This window comes from Argiope bruennichi, chromosome 1, assembly GCF_947563725.1.
Source record: "Argiope bruennichi chromosome 1, qqArgBrue1.1, whole genome shotgun sequence".
NCBI lineage: Eukaryota > Metazoa > Arthropoda > Arachnida > Araneae > Araneidae > Argiope > Argiope bruennichi.
This window is the reverse complement of record NC_079151.1, coordinates 22,481,293-22,497,457: the sequence shown is the minus strand read 5'-3', so window position 1 is coordinate 22,497,457 and position 16,165 is coordinate 22,481,293. Positions and strand designations below refer to the sequence as shown.

The 16,165-nt window shown below is 26.2% G+C and overlaps 1 protein-coding gene across 2 annotated transcripts in view; it reads left to right on the top strand.

The window, feature by feature from the left end:
* Window positions 1-16,165, top strand: part of LOC129963400 (mucin-2-like) — a 68,668-nt gene that overhangs the window by 23,074 nt on the left and 29,429 nt on the right. The window contains exons 1-2 of one of the 2 annotated variants that reach the window (XM_056077755.1): window positions 5,562-5,722; window positions 11,347-11,658. In XM_056077755.1, coding sequence (XP_055933730.1) covers window positions 11,556-11,658 — 103 coding nt within the window. In that variant the 5' untranslated portion in view covers window positions 5,562-5,722; window positions 11,347-11,555. Of the gene's footprint in view, window positions 1-5,561; window positions 5,723-11,346; window positions 11,659-16,165 lie in introns of those variants that run through there. The other variant, XM_056077762.1, reaches the window with a different exon arrangement.

Here is a 16,165-nt window from a genome sequence, read left to right as displayed (position 1 = left end):
AGATCAAAAACAGAAAATGTTTTGTCTTTTAAAGGCAATATTCTGCAGAGCATGACTGATGAGGGCAGATGAATATTAATCTTTTATAGACTGTGTGCGATGAAATAACATCTAATATAAAACTTTTAGATTTATTATTTTGTCATTTGTTTTGATGGCATTAAGTTGTAATTTTTGTTATTCAACATTTGATTTTTTCATTTTGAGAGATTACCATTATTTATTGTAGATATTTCAATGCTTTTCTTCTTTATCGTGGATGACGTGTTTTTTAAAACTAAGTTGAACAGAAATAAATCTTAGGAAAAAATGCTTTGTCTTTTCAAGGCAATGTTCTGTAGAGCCATGACTGATGAGGGCAGATGGATGTTATATTAATTTTATGGATATATAATATTTTATAGACGATGTACGATGAACTAACTTTAATATTAAAACTTTTAAATTTATTATTATTTCATTGCTAATTATTTTATAAACACTAAGTTGTATTTATCTTTAATCAATATTTGATTTTTCATTTTGAGAGATAATCATGTTTTTAATTTTTTTTCTTATTTATCTTAGACGGTGAATTTTAAAACAAAATAAATTTCACAGAAAGAAATCTTAGGAAAAAATCCTTTGTTTTTTTTCAAGGCAATATTTTGCCATGACTGATGAGGACAGATGGGAAAGATTCCTTGATTCATAAAAAAAAAAAATTGTGGAGAAGGTACGAAACCGGGGTGGCTATCTAATCCATTTGTCATCAGAGATTCTTTCAAAAGCGATTATATACTTTAACAAATCGATTATCTTAATATTTTATCAATTTGGAGTGAAAAGTGACGAGTGAATTTTTCACGCATATTTAATTACCCTTCATATTAATTATGCGAATGAATAATTGTTATTAGATAAAACAGAATGTGCCGCGGTGGTCTCGTGGTAAAATAACGGCTACGGAACTTAGTGCTTCAGGCTCGAGACCCGATTCCACCGAAGAACCGTCGTGTAAGAGGGTCTGAAGAACGCTAAAACGACCTGTTGAAAGCTTGGAGAGGAGTGTGCCAGCTCAGGTGTTGTTTTCGTCATCTGATAGCGGTTAAAAATTACGAGGTCAGTCCCAAAATAGCCCTAGTGCTGCTTTAAAACTGGACGTTAACATAACTAAACTAAGATAAGGAGAAATAAGTTATTCATCGTATTAGTGAAATCATTTTATAAAGGTATGCTGCCACAGGTAAATGTATATACATTTATTAACAATCCTGAATAGGAAATATGAAATTATACAGGTTACATCTAATACCAGTCTTTTAAAATTAAACAATGCAACGAAATGCTAAATAGTCTATTTAGAAGTACCTATAAAAAACGAAAAAGGCTGGAAATAGAAAACTTCAAACAGGAGTGAAAAAGATGGACAAGTTCATTAAGAGTAAGAATTGGGAAAAAAGAAAAATATATAAATAAAATGTCTCTAGGCGGGGAGATGAACTTATGACCTCCACCTGAAGGCGGGATCGTGAAAGATGCAGCTCCGATTACAGCCTAAAAGACAATTTTTTTTATCGATAATATCACCATCAACAGACATTTTCTATGATTTTTTTTTCTTGGCAAATTAACAGTCTTATTTGTAGCTTAATAATGATCGGCCATTATTTAATTGACCTCGCTGTTTTTCGTCAAGTGGAACCAATGTCATGCCATTTTTCTTGGAGGTAATTTTCTCTACTTTTGATTATTAATTATAACTCAAAAAAAGGAAAGCAACTTTCGTGTTTTTCTTCCCTAGTGATATTTTGCTAAACTGAATTCTTTCTTTTTTTTGTTATTTTTCCGCATTAAATTCGTTTTAATAAATTATATGATAAATGTATTTCCTTTTATAAGATGTAATTAGTATCAATGAGAATTTCGAATTAATAACTAAATCGGCCAACGAACTTCGCCCACTGAATGTTTGTTACGGATTTCAACCTTTTTCTTAATGGGTGTTGGCCAGTTTTTCCTGTTAAAAACAGAAAGCAATCTTCCGTTTATAAGCTGTATAACATCTGTAAACCACACGATGAATATTGCGATGTAGACAGTTGAACCTAGAACTACCAAATTTAGTTAATGCTTGTGAGTAAAGGATTATTAAGAAAGGATTTTTCAAAATTTATCTAAAATTTAATTAAAAATTAATCCAGCTTTTAACAAATTTTTCAAAAATTTCGAAGTTTATTGTTGAGCCTAAATAACTTTCACCATATATTTTTAATTAAAAAAAATTAGCTTTCGGCATACAAATTTTTTCTAAAATTTTAATAAATTAAAAAAATATTGATGTAGATTTTAGGAAATGCTTTTACTCCTTTTTTTATAAACAGATGTACCACAATGTTAAATATCGTTCATGTACGTTATAGTTGACGTAATAAAGATCAAATTAAAAAATGCAATTTAAAGAAGCGTAAATAATAATAAAAAAAAAACAATATGATGTCACGATGTTTGAAAAGTTAGAAGAGGTTTGAATTTACTTAAATTTTTATTGTAATGAAATACTTTTCATTTAAAAAAACTAGACTGTTGTTAAACATTTAAACATAAATTTGTCATTTTCAACTTGAAATTCGAAGAGTAAATTCTCATATTTAAATCTCTGGCATTCATCTTAACTTAAGGGGAATATTTCATAGATTACTTTTCTTTCTTTTTTTTCAAATGCGCAATACTAGTTTAATATTGTTCATGCATCTGCTAGGAAAAAATTTGATTTGGTTTCACAGAATAATTGATGGCATACAATTACTTCTCAGATGGCATGTTTAATTTCTGTTGCTATGTTAGTCTGGCAAACGATAAATTGATTTCATAAATAATCTCAGTCTAATACGATTTCAATGAAAATGAGAATTTTACATAGTTATAAACTTCAAATGTTAAAGTAAATGTGAAGAGCTTAGGGATAACGAAATAATTACTTGCTTACTGAATTATCTTGGAAATACTTTCTCGCAAAATTTACCGAAATTTTGATTGATTTGATACTGAGTTATATTTTCTTTCGTCATACGACAATAATCTCTGCTGATAATAAAGATTAATGTATATGTTGATGTTCTACACACCATACCATTTAACCTAAAGTTACCAAACTCAGCATATATGTATTTTTGTAGTTGGAAATATGTAGCTAGGAGAATTTTTTTGAATTTTAATTAATAAAGAAATTACATCATTATAAAATTAAGAAGAAAAATATCTTCTCAATTTAATTGTTGTATTGTTTTTTGTTTTATTTCAATAAGTTTAAAAATCTTTTTATAAAATTATTTTACAATGATGAATTTTCCTGTTGTCAAAAAGCTAAAATAATTTTCATTAATGATACAAATATTTAATACCGGAATTTTTCATTGTTACTGATGTAGGTAAAAAGATAGGGTTTGTTTTTCCTTGTTGAGTAAATTCCTGTCTAAAGTATTTTTCTAAAGAAATATTTTGAAATTTTGGTATACTTCCCAAGATTTTGTAAAGATACTTAAAGTTTAATTTCATCAATTAACAAATATGAAAATTTTTTAAGAAGTTCCCCTTTTTAAAAAGTATCATATAAAACATTTTTGAATTAATTTAAATTTAAATACTTCTATTTCAAATTGAATTTCAAATTTTAGTTTGAGATTATAGAAAATTAGGGAGATTTATAACGCTATGAACAGTATAGGTTTCTTCTATTTCCATGTTTATCAAAATGTTTGCTGAAGAAGTAATTAACAGAAGAATTTAAATTTGAGCAGAAGATATTGAAGATATTTGCTACAGAAGATATTGAAGATATTTGCTACAGAAGACATTGAAGATATTTGCTACAGAAGACATTGAAGATATTTGCTACAGAAGACATTGAAGATATTTGCTACAGAAGACATTGAAGATATTTGCTACAGAAGACATTGAAGATATTTGCTACAGAAGACATTGAAGATATTTGCTACAGAAGACATTGAAGATATTTGCTACAGAAGACATTGAAGATATTTGCTACAGAAGACATTGAAGATATTTGCTACAGAAGATATTGAATTTAAAGTTGTAGTAATAATTCTGGTGAATTAGGTGGTCACTAAAAGCTGCTAAAAAATTTCTGTAAATATTTAGCTTTTGTAAAACATTGTTATAATTTTAAAATTATTTTAAACAAATTAATCGAATTAAAACTGATAATTTAAAATTCATCATGCTGAAGAATACATTAGATACTGTTAAACATTAAGTAAATAGGAAAATTCAAATTTTATTTAAGTATGTACATTCAATGAATAATCGAATTAATTATTAATTTTTAACGTAAGATTTTTGACAAATTCAGCTTCTTTAATGCAATTAAAAATCTTATTTTATAAAAAGAAATTTCAAAAAGGTTTCACGTTTTATTACTTTTAAAAGTTTGAGCAGATTAATATTTCTTTTTTTTTCTGGTGGGGAAACCAAACATGTAGAAAAAGAACATGTAATCATTTGATTTTGCATTAATTAATAATTCTAAATAATTTATTTTCTGAATGTTCAAATAATTTCGTCGGAACTTAGCATTTTTAAAAAGTTTTAAACAGAATATGAATTTTTCACTAAACATATAGTTATATCAAATTGAATATTTTACTGTAGAAAATATTAGCCCATCTGTAAGTGTGGGTAAAATTTTTGCACTTGTCTATGTTTACTTTCGCTGAAAGAGACCATAATGGTTTGAAGGAAAAAATTTTTACTGTAGTTAAAGGTAATTTTAAAATGCTTTCAGTCTGCTGAGGGTTATGCAGTATTATTATCTCCGATTCTCTTCATTGCCGTTGAAATCTTAGAACATTTTATCATATTTTTTTTTTTTTCATTTTATCGAATATTGCAGAAAGTTTTCAAATCTTTTTACAAAGAATAATATAAAATATCATGAAAATTTGTTTAGACTTGACAGAATGCAAAGAACTTGAAAACATTTCTACCTCCCCAGAGGTAGAAATATTTTCATCTATGCGTTAAAAATGCATTAATATGCAACATTTTCATGCATGTATTAAAAATATCTACTGCATTATATTATACTCTGTATTTTTAAGCATTTAATTTTAATTTATTTTCGTTCATTCTTTATTTCAAAATAATATTACTGATATTAATTCAGTTTAATAGAATATGAAGCTTGGAATTAAGATAAATATATAATTGATTTATATATTTAGATGAAAATAATAGACACTGAGACGAAACGTAGCAACTAAAAGGTATTCACAATTCTCGAAATATTAAAAAAGGCATTAATTTGCCGGATATGAATTCTAAACACGAATCTGTATGTATCGGAATTCGCATCTCGGGCTCACGTGTTTTGATGCATTCGAATGTAGGCATTTCGGTTAAACTAGGTTTCTCTCCGATCGCCCGACATCCAGCGACTTGAGCCACTGTTCCTCCGAGTCGCCTGGTGACCTTCACAGCCTACAGGTAGGGAAGAAAGAAAGAAAAAATCAAGAAAAAACAAAAGAACAGAGAGAAAGAAATAAAAATCAAAGTTGCGAACAGGCTTTGGGGTCAGGAAAGATGAGAGACAGGCAGTCGCTAACCATGCGGAAAGTTTTCCCCGATAGCTGAGGAGAGGTATCTTTTCTGTCTCGACCAAAATACCACTTCAGTCAGTCTTCCAACACCAAACCGTTCCGCATTCCCCCTGGAGATGCAACAGGTAGGTACTTGCTGCTCATCTTTCTCTTGTTCTCTCTTCATCCGGTGAGATTCTCCAAGGAGATTCTGATACCAGTTCTTGTTGATATTTGTTTTTAGGAAGAACCTTTTCAATGGAAATTATTTATTGCATATTTACTGTTTGCATTAGCACTGTTTGAGTTAAATATTATTAATTTTAGGGCTGTTTGTTGTTTCCGCAGTGCTCTATATAATAGAGAACAAGATTCTCTGTTTCAAGGTGTTAGGTTATCCAAATGTAATGTTTACTGTATCAAATATAAATTAATCCTGTTATAGTGGATTTTCTTTCTCTCTAAGATGTTAATTTTCATCTATTGTTTTAAATTATCTTTTGTTAAAAAGATATACAAATGTAAGGATTGCTATGTTTTTATTTCATATTTTTCTAATTTCTAAGGTTAATTCGCTCTTTTTTATTTAATTTTCTTTTCCTACGTTAGTTTTTAAAAAGTGGAATATGATTTTTTTTAAAGTAATGAATTGTTCTGAGTTACTTATGAAAACGTTGATAACATTTTGTATTCTTTAAGTCCTCTAATTTTTTTTAAAAAGCGCTTGTTTTGAAAAACAGTTTTATTAAAATTTTTAACTAAATAAATTAGTATTTAGTGTTCTGTAATTTCAAGTTTATTTTTTACAAATTTATTTGTAAAACAAATTAATTTTTTTACAAATAACTGGGAAACTTCAGATAAGGAATTAAGATTTTGATATAGATCTTAACAGATACTTTTTTGATATAGATAATTTGTTTGATATAGATCATACCACCCCTACAAAAAAATTGCATTTCAGGTTTTATTTCGTCCTTTCCCCCTCCCCCTCCAAAATTGATATTTGCATTCACTTCACTTCTTTTTAATCTCCTTTTATTTGATTTTTTTAATGTAAAATAACTATATTACTATAGGTTGTGCTACTTGTACGTAGATAATGAAGTTTTTAAATATAATTTCGGATTCTAATAAATGCGATTTTTGTAACATATTATTTTGCAGATACAATATTTTTTATTTTTAAATAGTACCTTTTTCCAATAAAAAAAAAAAAAACCTGAATGATATGAAAATTTCTGCTGTAAATCTGTCCTATTACCTTTTGAAAAAATAAGATAGTAATTACAAGAAAAAGTTTAACTATAACTTAAAACTTTTTAAAGTTACAGGAAAAAAGAATAAGATTGGTTTGTACTAAGACAATACAATATAGGATAGCATCAAGACTAAGGCTTTCGTTTTATGTCATTTTGACCTTCTTTGTCAATCAAAAAAATAATTTTATAGTGCTTTGCTTGTTGCATTCGCCTTGAAAATCAATATAACTGATATGATTAGTAACCGAAATTATTAGATGTGTGACCCTAATAAATGGAATAGAAAAATGTATTTTTTATGTCCTTGTAACAGCACCAGTGGAATACTAATTATTAAGTAATAGGAATTACAATAAATGTGACAGATGGTATAAATCTATAGATATTTAATCATATAAGCCAATTAACTGATGGTTAAGCTTTAAAAATATTAATATATCAGGGAGAAAGCACACAAATATGCGCAATTTGTTCTTTTTACTGTTCAGCGAGTAAAAAAGCGATTATTTTTTCAAAATTTCTTATATTATTATAATTTCAAAAATATAGTTTACAAAAAAATAAAAATTGAAGTTAGATAAAAATGAATCAAAAAGGTAAGAGTCGGTTATCAAATTTAGTCATTCCATAACATGTTTCAATGATTCAAAAAGCTATACAAATAAGTTAAATGGAGTTTTAGTAAAAACTTGCAAATCGAAAATATTTAACCTCGAGAATGTAGAATTTTTCGATTTCTTTAGAGAGAACGTTAAAGAATATTTTGTAATATAATAAAATAATATAGCGGTTCAAACGAAAGTGAATTTTTGTGGCGGTCTTTTTAAAAATAATATCGCATCGGTAAAGTATCAAAGTGCTTAATTTAAACACATTTTATTTAATTTGATTGGTTTAAAATAATGACAGAATTGTGCAATGGATTTTTCTGGCACTTTCTGATGTACTAGAGCTCTGCAATTTTGTATACTTGGGTGCTCTTTTAATATTTTAATTTCTAGAAATGAAATATAAACTGAAAAGTACGTAAAAATAAAATTCTAATTGTTATCATTAATAAAAATGGCTTTAAATACTTTTTTTTTAAAATTGATTGAAATATAAACATTAGAAGAGCACAGAAAAGTTTTCTTCTAATAATGCACAAAGTATAAGAATTAGGTGCTATAAATACATTGGATGGAAAAGATCAGATTGAAAAAAAAATATTTAACTAATAAATGTGGTAAAAATTTTCAATGCTCTTTATATTAAATTCATAATATCATTCATTATTAATATTAAACTTAATTTCTGAAATATAACATAAAAAAATTTGGTAAGACCCAACAAATAAAGTAGCATAAAAGAATTGATCCAAACACTTAATTATAATTACGAATTATTCCAGCTTAAGAAATTTTTTAATAAGATTAGTGGAATATAAGAAATTTATCGTAAATTCTGCTTCATTCATCGTTCGATTTAATTTTTTTATATGGCATTTTATTTTCCTTCCTTTTATAAAAACACTTTATTAAATTTTCCCCTGTAGGCATAATAGAATTTCAATGACGAGAGTACTGAAAAATCTCTCCCTTCCAATTATTGATAAGTAATATCGTGAATCACTTTTCCCTTCCGTCTATTGTTTATTTAGTTGGTGAGTAAACAATGATTAAAAATGAGATTTAATATTATCTTGAGTGCAAGCTACTGGCTTAAAGGTTTAAGGTGCAGTTATATAATAAGATTTAATTATTATTTTTCCGATGTGATTATTTCTTATTATTGATATTCAGAAATTTAGTATTATAATAATTAAATTTAGAAAATAAATTATAGTGGTGGCTTTCCTAAAAAAATTATCTATTTAATTTGGAAATTTAAAAATGTATGGACGCAATGAATTTAATTGTTTTTACTAATGATGGTCAAGGTCATTACGAGTGTTTCCTACTTTATGTATCAGGAAACTAAGCAAGCCAAAATTAATTAGATTTTTAGATGGCCCTACAGATCCATTAATAAGTTTGATTTTGGATCATGTTATTATATTTATATAATAATTTTATTTTATTGAAAACTATAATATTAGAATCCAATGTCTTTTGTTTGTGTCCCAAAATGAAGGAAATGACAGTTAATTTACTATACAAATTAACTGTAACTGCATTAAGTTTTATGAAATTTAATGCTTTGTAATATTCTTTTACAATCGAAGCTAATTTTCTGTAATTTTTATTAAAATATTTCTTGTTCCGCATAAGCTCACAGATTTTGTAGTTGTTCTTCCATTTCTGATAATGATATTTATAATCATATCATAATCAAACCATTTATAATCAAACGCAATGGGAAAAATTATAACTATTAAATAGAAGGATTTAAATCAACAATTTTGATCACCAGTTTTTGCATTATTTTCCAATGATATTTTTCGCTATGGTCAGATATTATTATTGATGGCTCTCTGTTACATCCATCACTAAAGTATATATATATATATATATATATATAATATTACAATTTGAAATTAAGGTGATTGAAGAAAGTTAGTAAAGAGAAAAATCAGGCGTTTGGTGTGAACTGAAATTGAAATTAACTGAAAATGTCAAATATCGTTGAGGAAAGTCAATACAAAAATCGTTAAATGATAACATTTTGAGGTAGTTGTTTCATATCTGCACATGAAAATGCATTTAAATGTTAACGAAATTCTTAAACCTTGGATCTGAAACGAGTTATTTCAAGCATCAAAAGTTCTAGTTCTTGTCCTATAGCCTAATATTCAAATGAAACTGAGCCAATAACGGTTAAATCTTCGGGGTGAAAATTGCAGGTTAAATTTTAAATAAAGCTATTTTATATATATTTTAAATAATAAAATATTTAAAATATAAATAAATGTGATCATTATATTTTGCAGGAGGCTTTATTGACCCTATTACTTTTTTTTTAACATTTACTTTAAATGTATTATTTTTATATTTTCTACATTCTTCCACAAAAGAAGTATCTACCTATTAAATTTTGTCTCGTGCAATACAATCAATATAATGGATACTGCGCTATAAATCTTCAAATCAAATTGCGTCAATCACGCAAAACAGTAATAATAAATGAACAATAAAGGATCTTTTGTTTGTATTTTGGGCGAATTTAAATTTAAAATCATAATTGTTTAAATTTAACAATTACGATTTTACAGTAGGTTTCTAAAACTATTTTTCAACTTAATTTAAAAATTAATCAAATTTAAATTAATGTCACCTTTTTATTAATTTTTTCTGATATTTTAAATTGTTTTTAAATGATTAAAGTATTATTTCTTGGAAGGTTTTTAAAAATATTTCTTCTATTTAAGTAATTTTTAAATCATTTTTCCTGAAACTTGCGCAATAATTGTTTCCTACGAGAAAGCATTACACCTGTGACCTGAGGCTTATACGTTGATGAATCACTACTCACTTAGTGTTCAAAGCCTAATTAGCATGGGAGTTGCATATGCATGAGAAATATTTGTGCCCCGATTCCGTACGACCCTGACCTTGTTATTTAAAACGGATGGTTCAAGTCATGTTTGCAAAGACTTAATTTGCATTGTATGTTTAAAATGAGCGTGTGATTGTTCTTTCAACGAGATGTACAGATCATAATGAGGCTTCTATTATGAAAACAAATACTATAAATAGATGTTTAAAGGCAATTATTATCTATTAATAATTTTATGTTGTATATTATTTGAAAAAAAATATAATAGATCTGGATTAATTGAATTTTAAATAAACTTTCTTATGCTTAAATTTTTAAAGATAATAAAATGCAAATAATTATTTTATTATTACATTAACTTTATATACATTAAATTTAACAAATGTGTTTATTATTAGTAGTAAAAAATAAAATAATTTCGTCGTTTAAGTATATAATAATAATTATAAATTAATATGCAAATAAACTGAAGTAAAGATCAAACCGTTATTATTTCCCACTTATATTTTTAAATTTACTATTACGTATGTTTCTAATAAAGATGTGGATCATTTTTATGCTTGATATTTATTTTTGCGCTAATTATTTCACTGTATGAAATACGAAGTTATTTTTACTTATTTATGAAGTAATTTTTTTTGTCACTTGGTTTGGCATAAAAGCAAAACTTTTCAAGCTTTTCATAAAAAAAATCGATTTTTATGTAAAAATAAATTGTATGTGACCTTAAAGGAAAATTTGTATTTTTAATGTATTTGTGAACTAATTAAGATTTTTATTAAGTCATTTTTATATAATATTTTTGGTATTAGAGTATTATCAGATTAAAAATACATTAATTTTACAATATCTTAATAAATCAATTATGATATAATAATTGTTTATATAAATGTTTTGCTGATATGCATGTCTTATATAATACATTGTTACACAAAATACAAAATTATGATACAAAATTGAATTTATTTTCAATCAATTTATTATTGCTATTTCCACATTAATTTGGTTTTCATTAAATAAATTATTCATTTTAGGTATTCAGTATTTCAAGTTAGATGTAATGAAGTCTTAGCAAAAGAAGAAACCAATATAAAGGCCACTGACATTTAAGCATCTGTGTGAAACTTTCAAATATGATTCCTTCCATTCTTTCCCGCAACAACGATTGAAACCTGATTGGGTTCATTTTTTCATTTAAATCAAAACATTGAAAAAAAAGCAATAACAAAGACAATCTTCAACTATGGTGAAGTGGATAGCTCGGTGTGCTCGCCTTGTTTTAGTCATCTTTTGCATTGTTCTCTGTGGTGTTTACAGCCATCCAGATATATACCGGGTTCGACCCAGTGAGTACATTAATCTTTTATTGAATCTTGTATTTGTGTTTGAATGATTGCTCATCTTGGTTCATTATATGCATTTGATAACAATAGCGAGCGGAGAATAATTTATCGCTTTGGTAAACTTTTTGGTCATGCTTTAATGGTGCTGTGAAAGTAGGATACTTCTAATCTGAGTGTAACAATAGGCTCCGATAAAATTATGTAAGCACTTCTTCATATGAATGCTGTTTTTTAATTCATAAATAAGTGAGATAATGTTTAACTTTTCTGGTATGAATAAAGGATTAGAATATGAAATTGGCAAAATGTTTAACTTTTTATGATAAACATGCAATCAACTGAAAATAAACTTCCTCAATCCATAACGTTACGAAAGCATGAAGAAAAAAGATATTATTTTTTTAAAGAAATTAAATAGCAATGATTTTAGCTTCTGAAACATAAATTGATTAAATTTTTTCAGAAGTTAACAAATTCAATAATTGGAACAAATGTGAAATAAAAAAAATCTACATCTAAATGATATTTATGATCTAATACCATTCACAGGGCCAGAAGTTCTACACAAACTATATAGTTTAGAAGTGCCCATTAACCCAAGTATAGCGAAATTTTCCAAAAATATCAAACACGCTTAAATGGACTTTTAAAATACCCCCCCCCTCTATATATTAAATAACTTAGGGTCTCTTAGATTCTAAATCCAGCACTGAACATTCCAAGTCAGAATTTTAGAAACTAACTATTTAATAACTCATATAACTGAAAGTTTTATCAGATCACAATAAAGACTGGACAATGCCACGAAATTATATAAATGCAATTCAGTAATACATAAAAAGTTTAAGAAGGCGTAATTTAGCATTATTTATTAAACTAATATTAAATATGGATTAATAAGTATCAGTTATTGCATACAAAATCTTGATAGATATATATTTCTTATTTATAAATGTTATTCTTCGATTTCCTCTTCTAGAACACATTATTAATCTTATTTTTTTATAATAATACACATTTCTTAAGGTCTAAACTTTTCTACATAAGAATTACTTTAAAAAAAAGATATTTTTAAGCCACACAGCTAATTATCTAGTCGCATAAAAGAAATTCCCTTCAAATTTAGATTAATAAAAATTAAACAATACGTTCCACTTCAGGCAGTGTGATTTAATCAGCAAATTTCTGAATTTGTCCTTACTATTCAAAATGGGATGTTCTAGTTTTCTAACGGATTCCACTAAGAAATGTTACTATTTTATCTGAAATATTGAGAAAACAACCTTTCAAACAGTTTTTCATCACAATAAACTCTATATTATCGAAATCGATAGTTCACATAAATTGTGTTTGACTAAGGAAATATATTACCACACTTTGAAATCACACAAATAGATATTTGTAAAAGTTGGCATTTATACGTAACAAAAATATTAACATAATTTTTATTCGATATTTTGAATTTTCAATAAGCAGCTCTTAATGTCATTGTTCTATAATTACGCCCGTACCCATTAGTGGTTTTTGACTAATGAAAGTTCCTATGCCACCGAATAGCGGCTTATAAGAATAGTTTCGAAATACTTAAATATAGATATGTTAAGGGGACATTGGACTTTGAAACAAACAAAAATGTATGAAAACGTGAAATTCTATTTTTTATCGTTTCCTCATCAAATTATATGTTATATACAACTAAAATAGGGTTATTTATTTTATTGAACAATATATTTTATATGTGAAAGGTCTAGAGAAAAAAAAAAGCACATTTTAATGACTTTCCTCAAAATTATATTGTAAATAGATTTAAATACTTTTGAAATGTTCCAGGCATTTTAATTCTTGAAAAATTAAATAGAATTGATAATACAGATTTAACATTAAACATTAAACAGAACATTAAAAGAAAATAGGGTATGTATTTTATATTTCAAGTTTTTTTTTAAGTTAAAATTCAATTTTATTTCTAGAAAACTTTGAATTTTTATGAAAAAATTTCTAAAAAAAATAGCATTTAATTGGAATTACAAAATCATTCAGTTTTGTTCCAAATTTATATTGGGTAATAAGGAAAAATAATAGAAAGAATTAAAAATTAAGTCACATGGAATACTTTGAAATGTGTATATATATATATATATATATTAATATAATATAATATAATATAATATAATATAATATTAATTTTTAGAAAATGATAATTCGTTTTAAAAAGTTTTTTAAAAGAAATTTGATGTATTTATTTTTTATTACATATTCATAAAAATTCTCAAAATTCTAAGAGAAAAATTTGCGAAAATGCCTAATAGAGTTCACCATTCACTTAATAACAAAAACACTGAAAACAGTTATTAAAGAGCCTTTTTTTAGTTAAAATATGTTTAAATCTAAGTGAATTCGGGAAATTCTTTAACATCAATAAATTTGTTGCTGCTTTTCCATTCTGTCCCATTTTCTTTTCAGAGACAGATTAATCCGGCTGAAGAATAAAATGGAGACATTTGTACACGGATTCATTGCAATTAATATTTACGAGTCGTAAAAATTACATTTGGAATGCTTTTGACAGCTAAGATTACGATAAAAGTTCTTGACATATAAAAATATTTATCAATTCAGAAATGGCATTTAAAAAATAAAACTACGATTTCCAACATAAAGAGGATGCATTTTATTAAAGTTACAATTGTATCACATTCATAGTAATTGCTTTTCTGAACACATTTGAAAAGACTTACAAAAAAGACTTGTTACAAAAATTGATTTGAACTTGATTGTATATAAAAAACATCTAGTTATTTCAACAATGTCTTTGTACCTTGCTCCGCGAACACATAACAAGGTAGTTTACAATACAGTTAGGGCAATTCAAATTTAATTAGCATGCACTACCGCATGTATTCGAATTCCTGTAATTCATAAAAGAAAATAAGTTCAATGTAAAAAAAAAATCCAATGAAGACATTGGAAATTCCAACTATCGGATTCTCCACTTGAAAACAAAATAATAATCCCATTGCACGAAAAAGGAACGGGCAAGGTTTAAACGACTGACCCCAGACGAGGTTGTAACGCCGGTCATTAGTTTGAACACGAGGGTTTCGTGTCAGATAGTTTATGGATATGCGCGTGCATTTATCGGGTAAGTAAGTTAAGGTCGAAGTACTAGAAGGAAAAAAAATGGCACATCATTCTTCAAAACTTAAAAACAATAATAATCCAACAACAAAAAAAAACTAATGATGATGAGATGAAAAAAATTATGTTCGAACATCTTCTAAATCATTCACATTTTTTCTTTATTTTAATTTTTTTTATTCGACTTCTTTATAAACTGTTTTTTTTTTTCCCTTTTTTCCTCTCATCATCATATCGCTATTATAATATGGCACGCTGAATGATCATGAAAAATAATCATAATATAATGAGTGCTCTTTTTAATTTAATGTTACATTACTTGTTCATTTCTCATCATTGAATATTTTTTGTATCTTTCAATATACAGTACGTAAATGTTCATACAAACTTCCAGTCACTAATCAATTCATTGATTTAATGATTGCTGTTTGTGTTTGGAAATCCAATTTATGTTTGATTATAAAATTTCAGAAAATGGAATGGAAAAATATGTTTCATTATAATTAAAAAAAGAAATACATCTATTTTTTAAGAACTAAAATGAGAATTTTTTTAAAAAAATTAATCAATTATTTCAGCTTTATCAAAAATCTTGAGGACAAGACCAAGTTGTAAAAGCGTGAAAAGTTGATAAACTGGAATTAACTTCACATTTATTCAAAATAAATTGCAATTTAATTCACATTTATTCAAAATAAATTGCAATTTAATTCACATTTATTCAAAATAAATTGCAATTTAATTCACATTTATTCAAAATAAACTGCAATTTAATTCACATTTATTCAAAATAAACTGGAATTTAAATAACATTTATGATGTATTTTTAACGAATGCTTTGACATTTTCTCTATTCATTACGTATCAACCTCTGTTGTTTTCAGATCTTCATGCTATTAAAATTTAGTTTTGGTCTTCCAGTTTTGATAAAGTAATTATTTTTATTTTAAGTTAAATAGATTTTTAACATCTTGAAAGCAAGTTCATTTAAACTCCTAATTAGATGAAACATTTCATTTTGGAGATTTATTAATATTTCCATCCATAAAAAAAAAAAAAAAAAAAAAAAAAAACAGGGACGGAAAGGAAATCTGAGATACTTAAGCTTCACCAAGGGATTCTTAATTTTAAATTATCATTTTAACTTAAATGCGTAGGGATTTTAAGTATCAAAAATTCTATTACGAGGATGAGTAGACAAGTCTGAAACTTCATTTCCATACAAATGGTTTAAATAATTTTTAGTATTTTTCGCTTTTTATTTTAGATTTTGGTAGTTTGTATTAAAACTATTATGGAATCTATTTATTAATCATCCCAAAATTTATAATAGATGGTAGCTCTTATATGGTTTCAAGTTCTTGTCATTTGA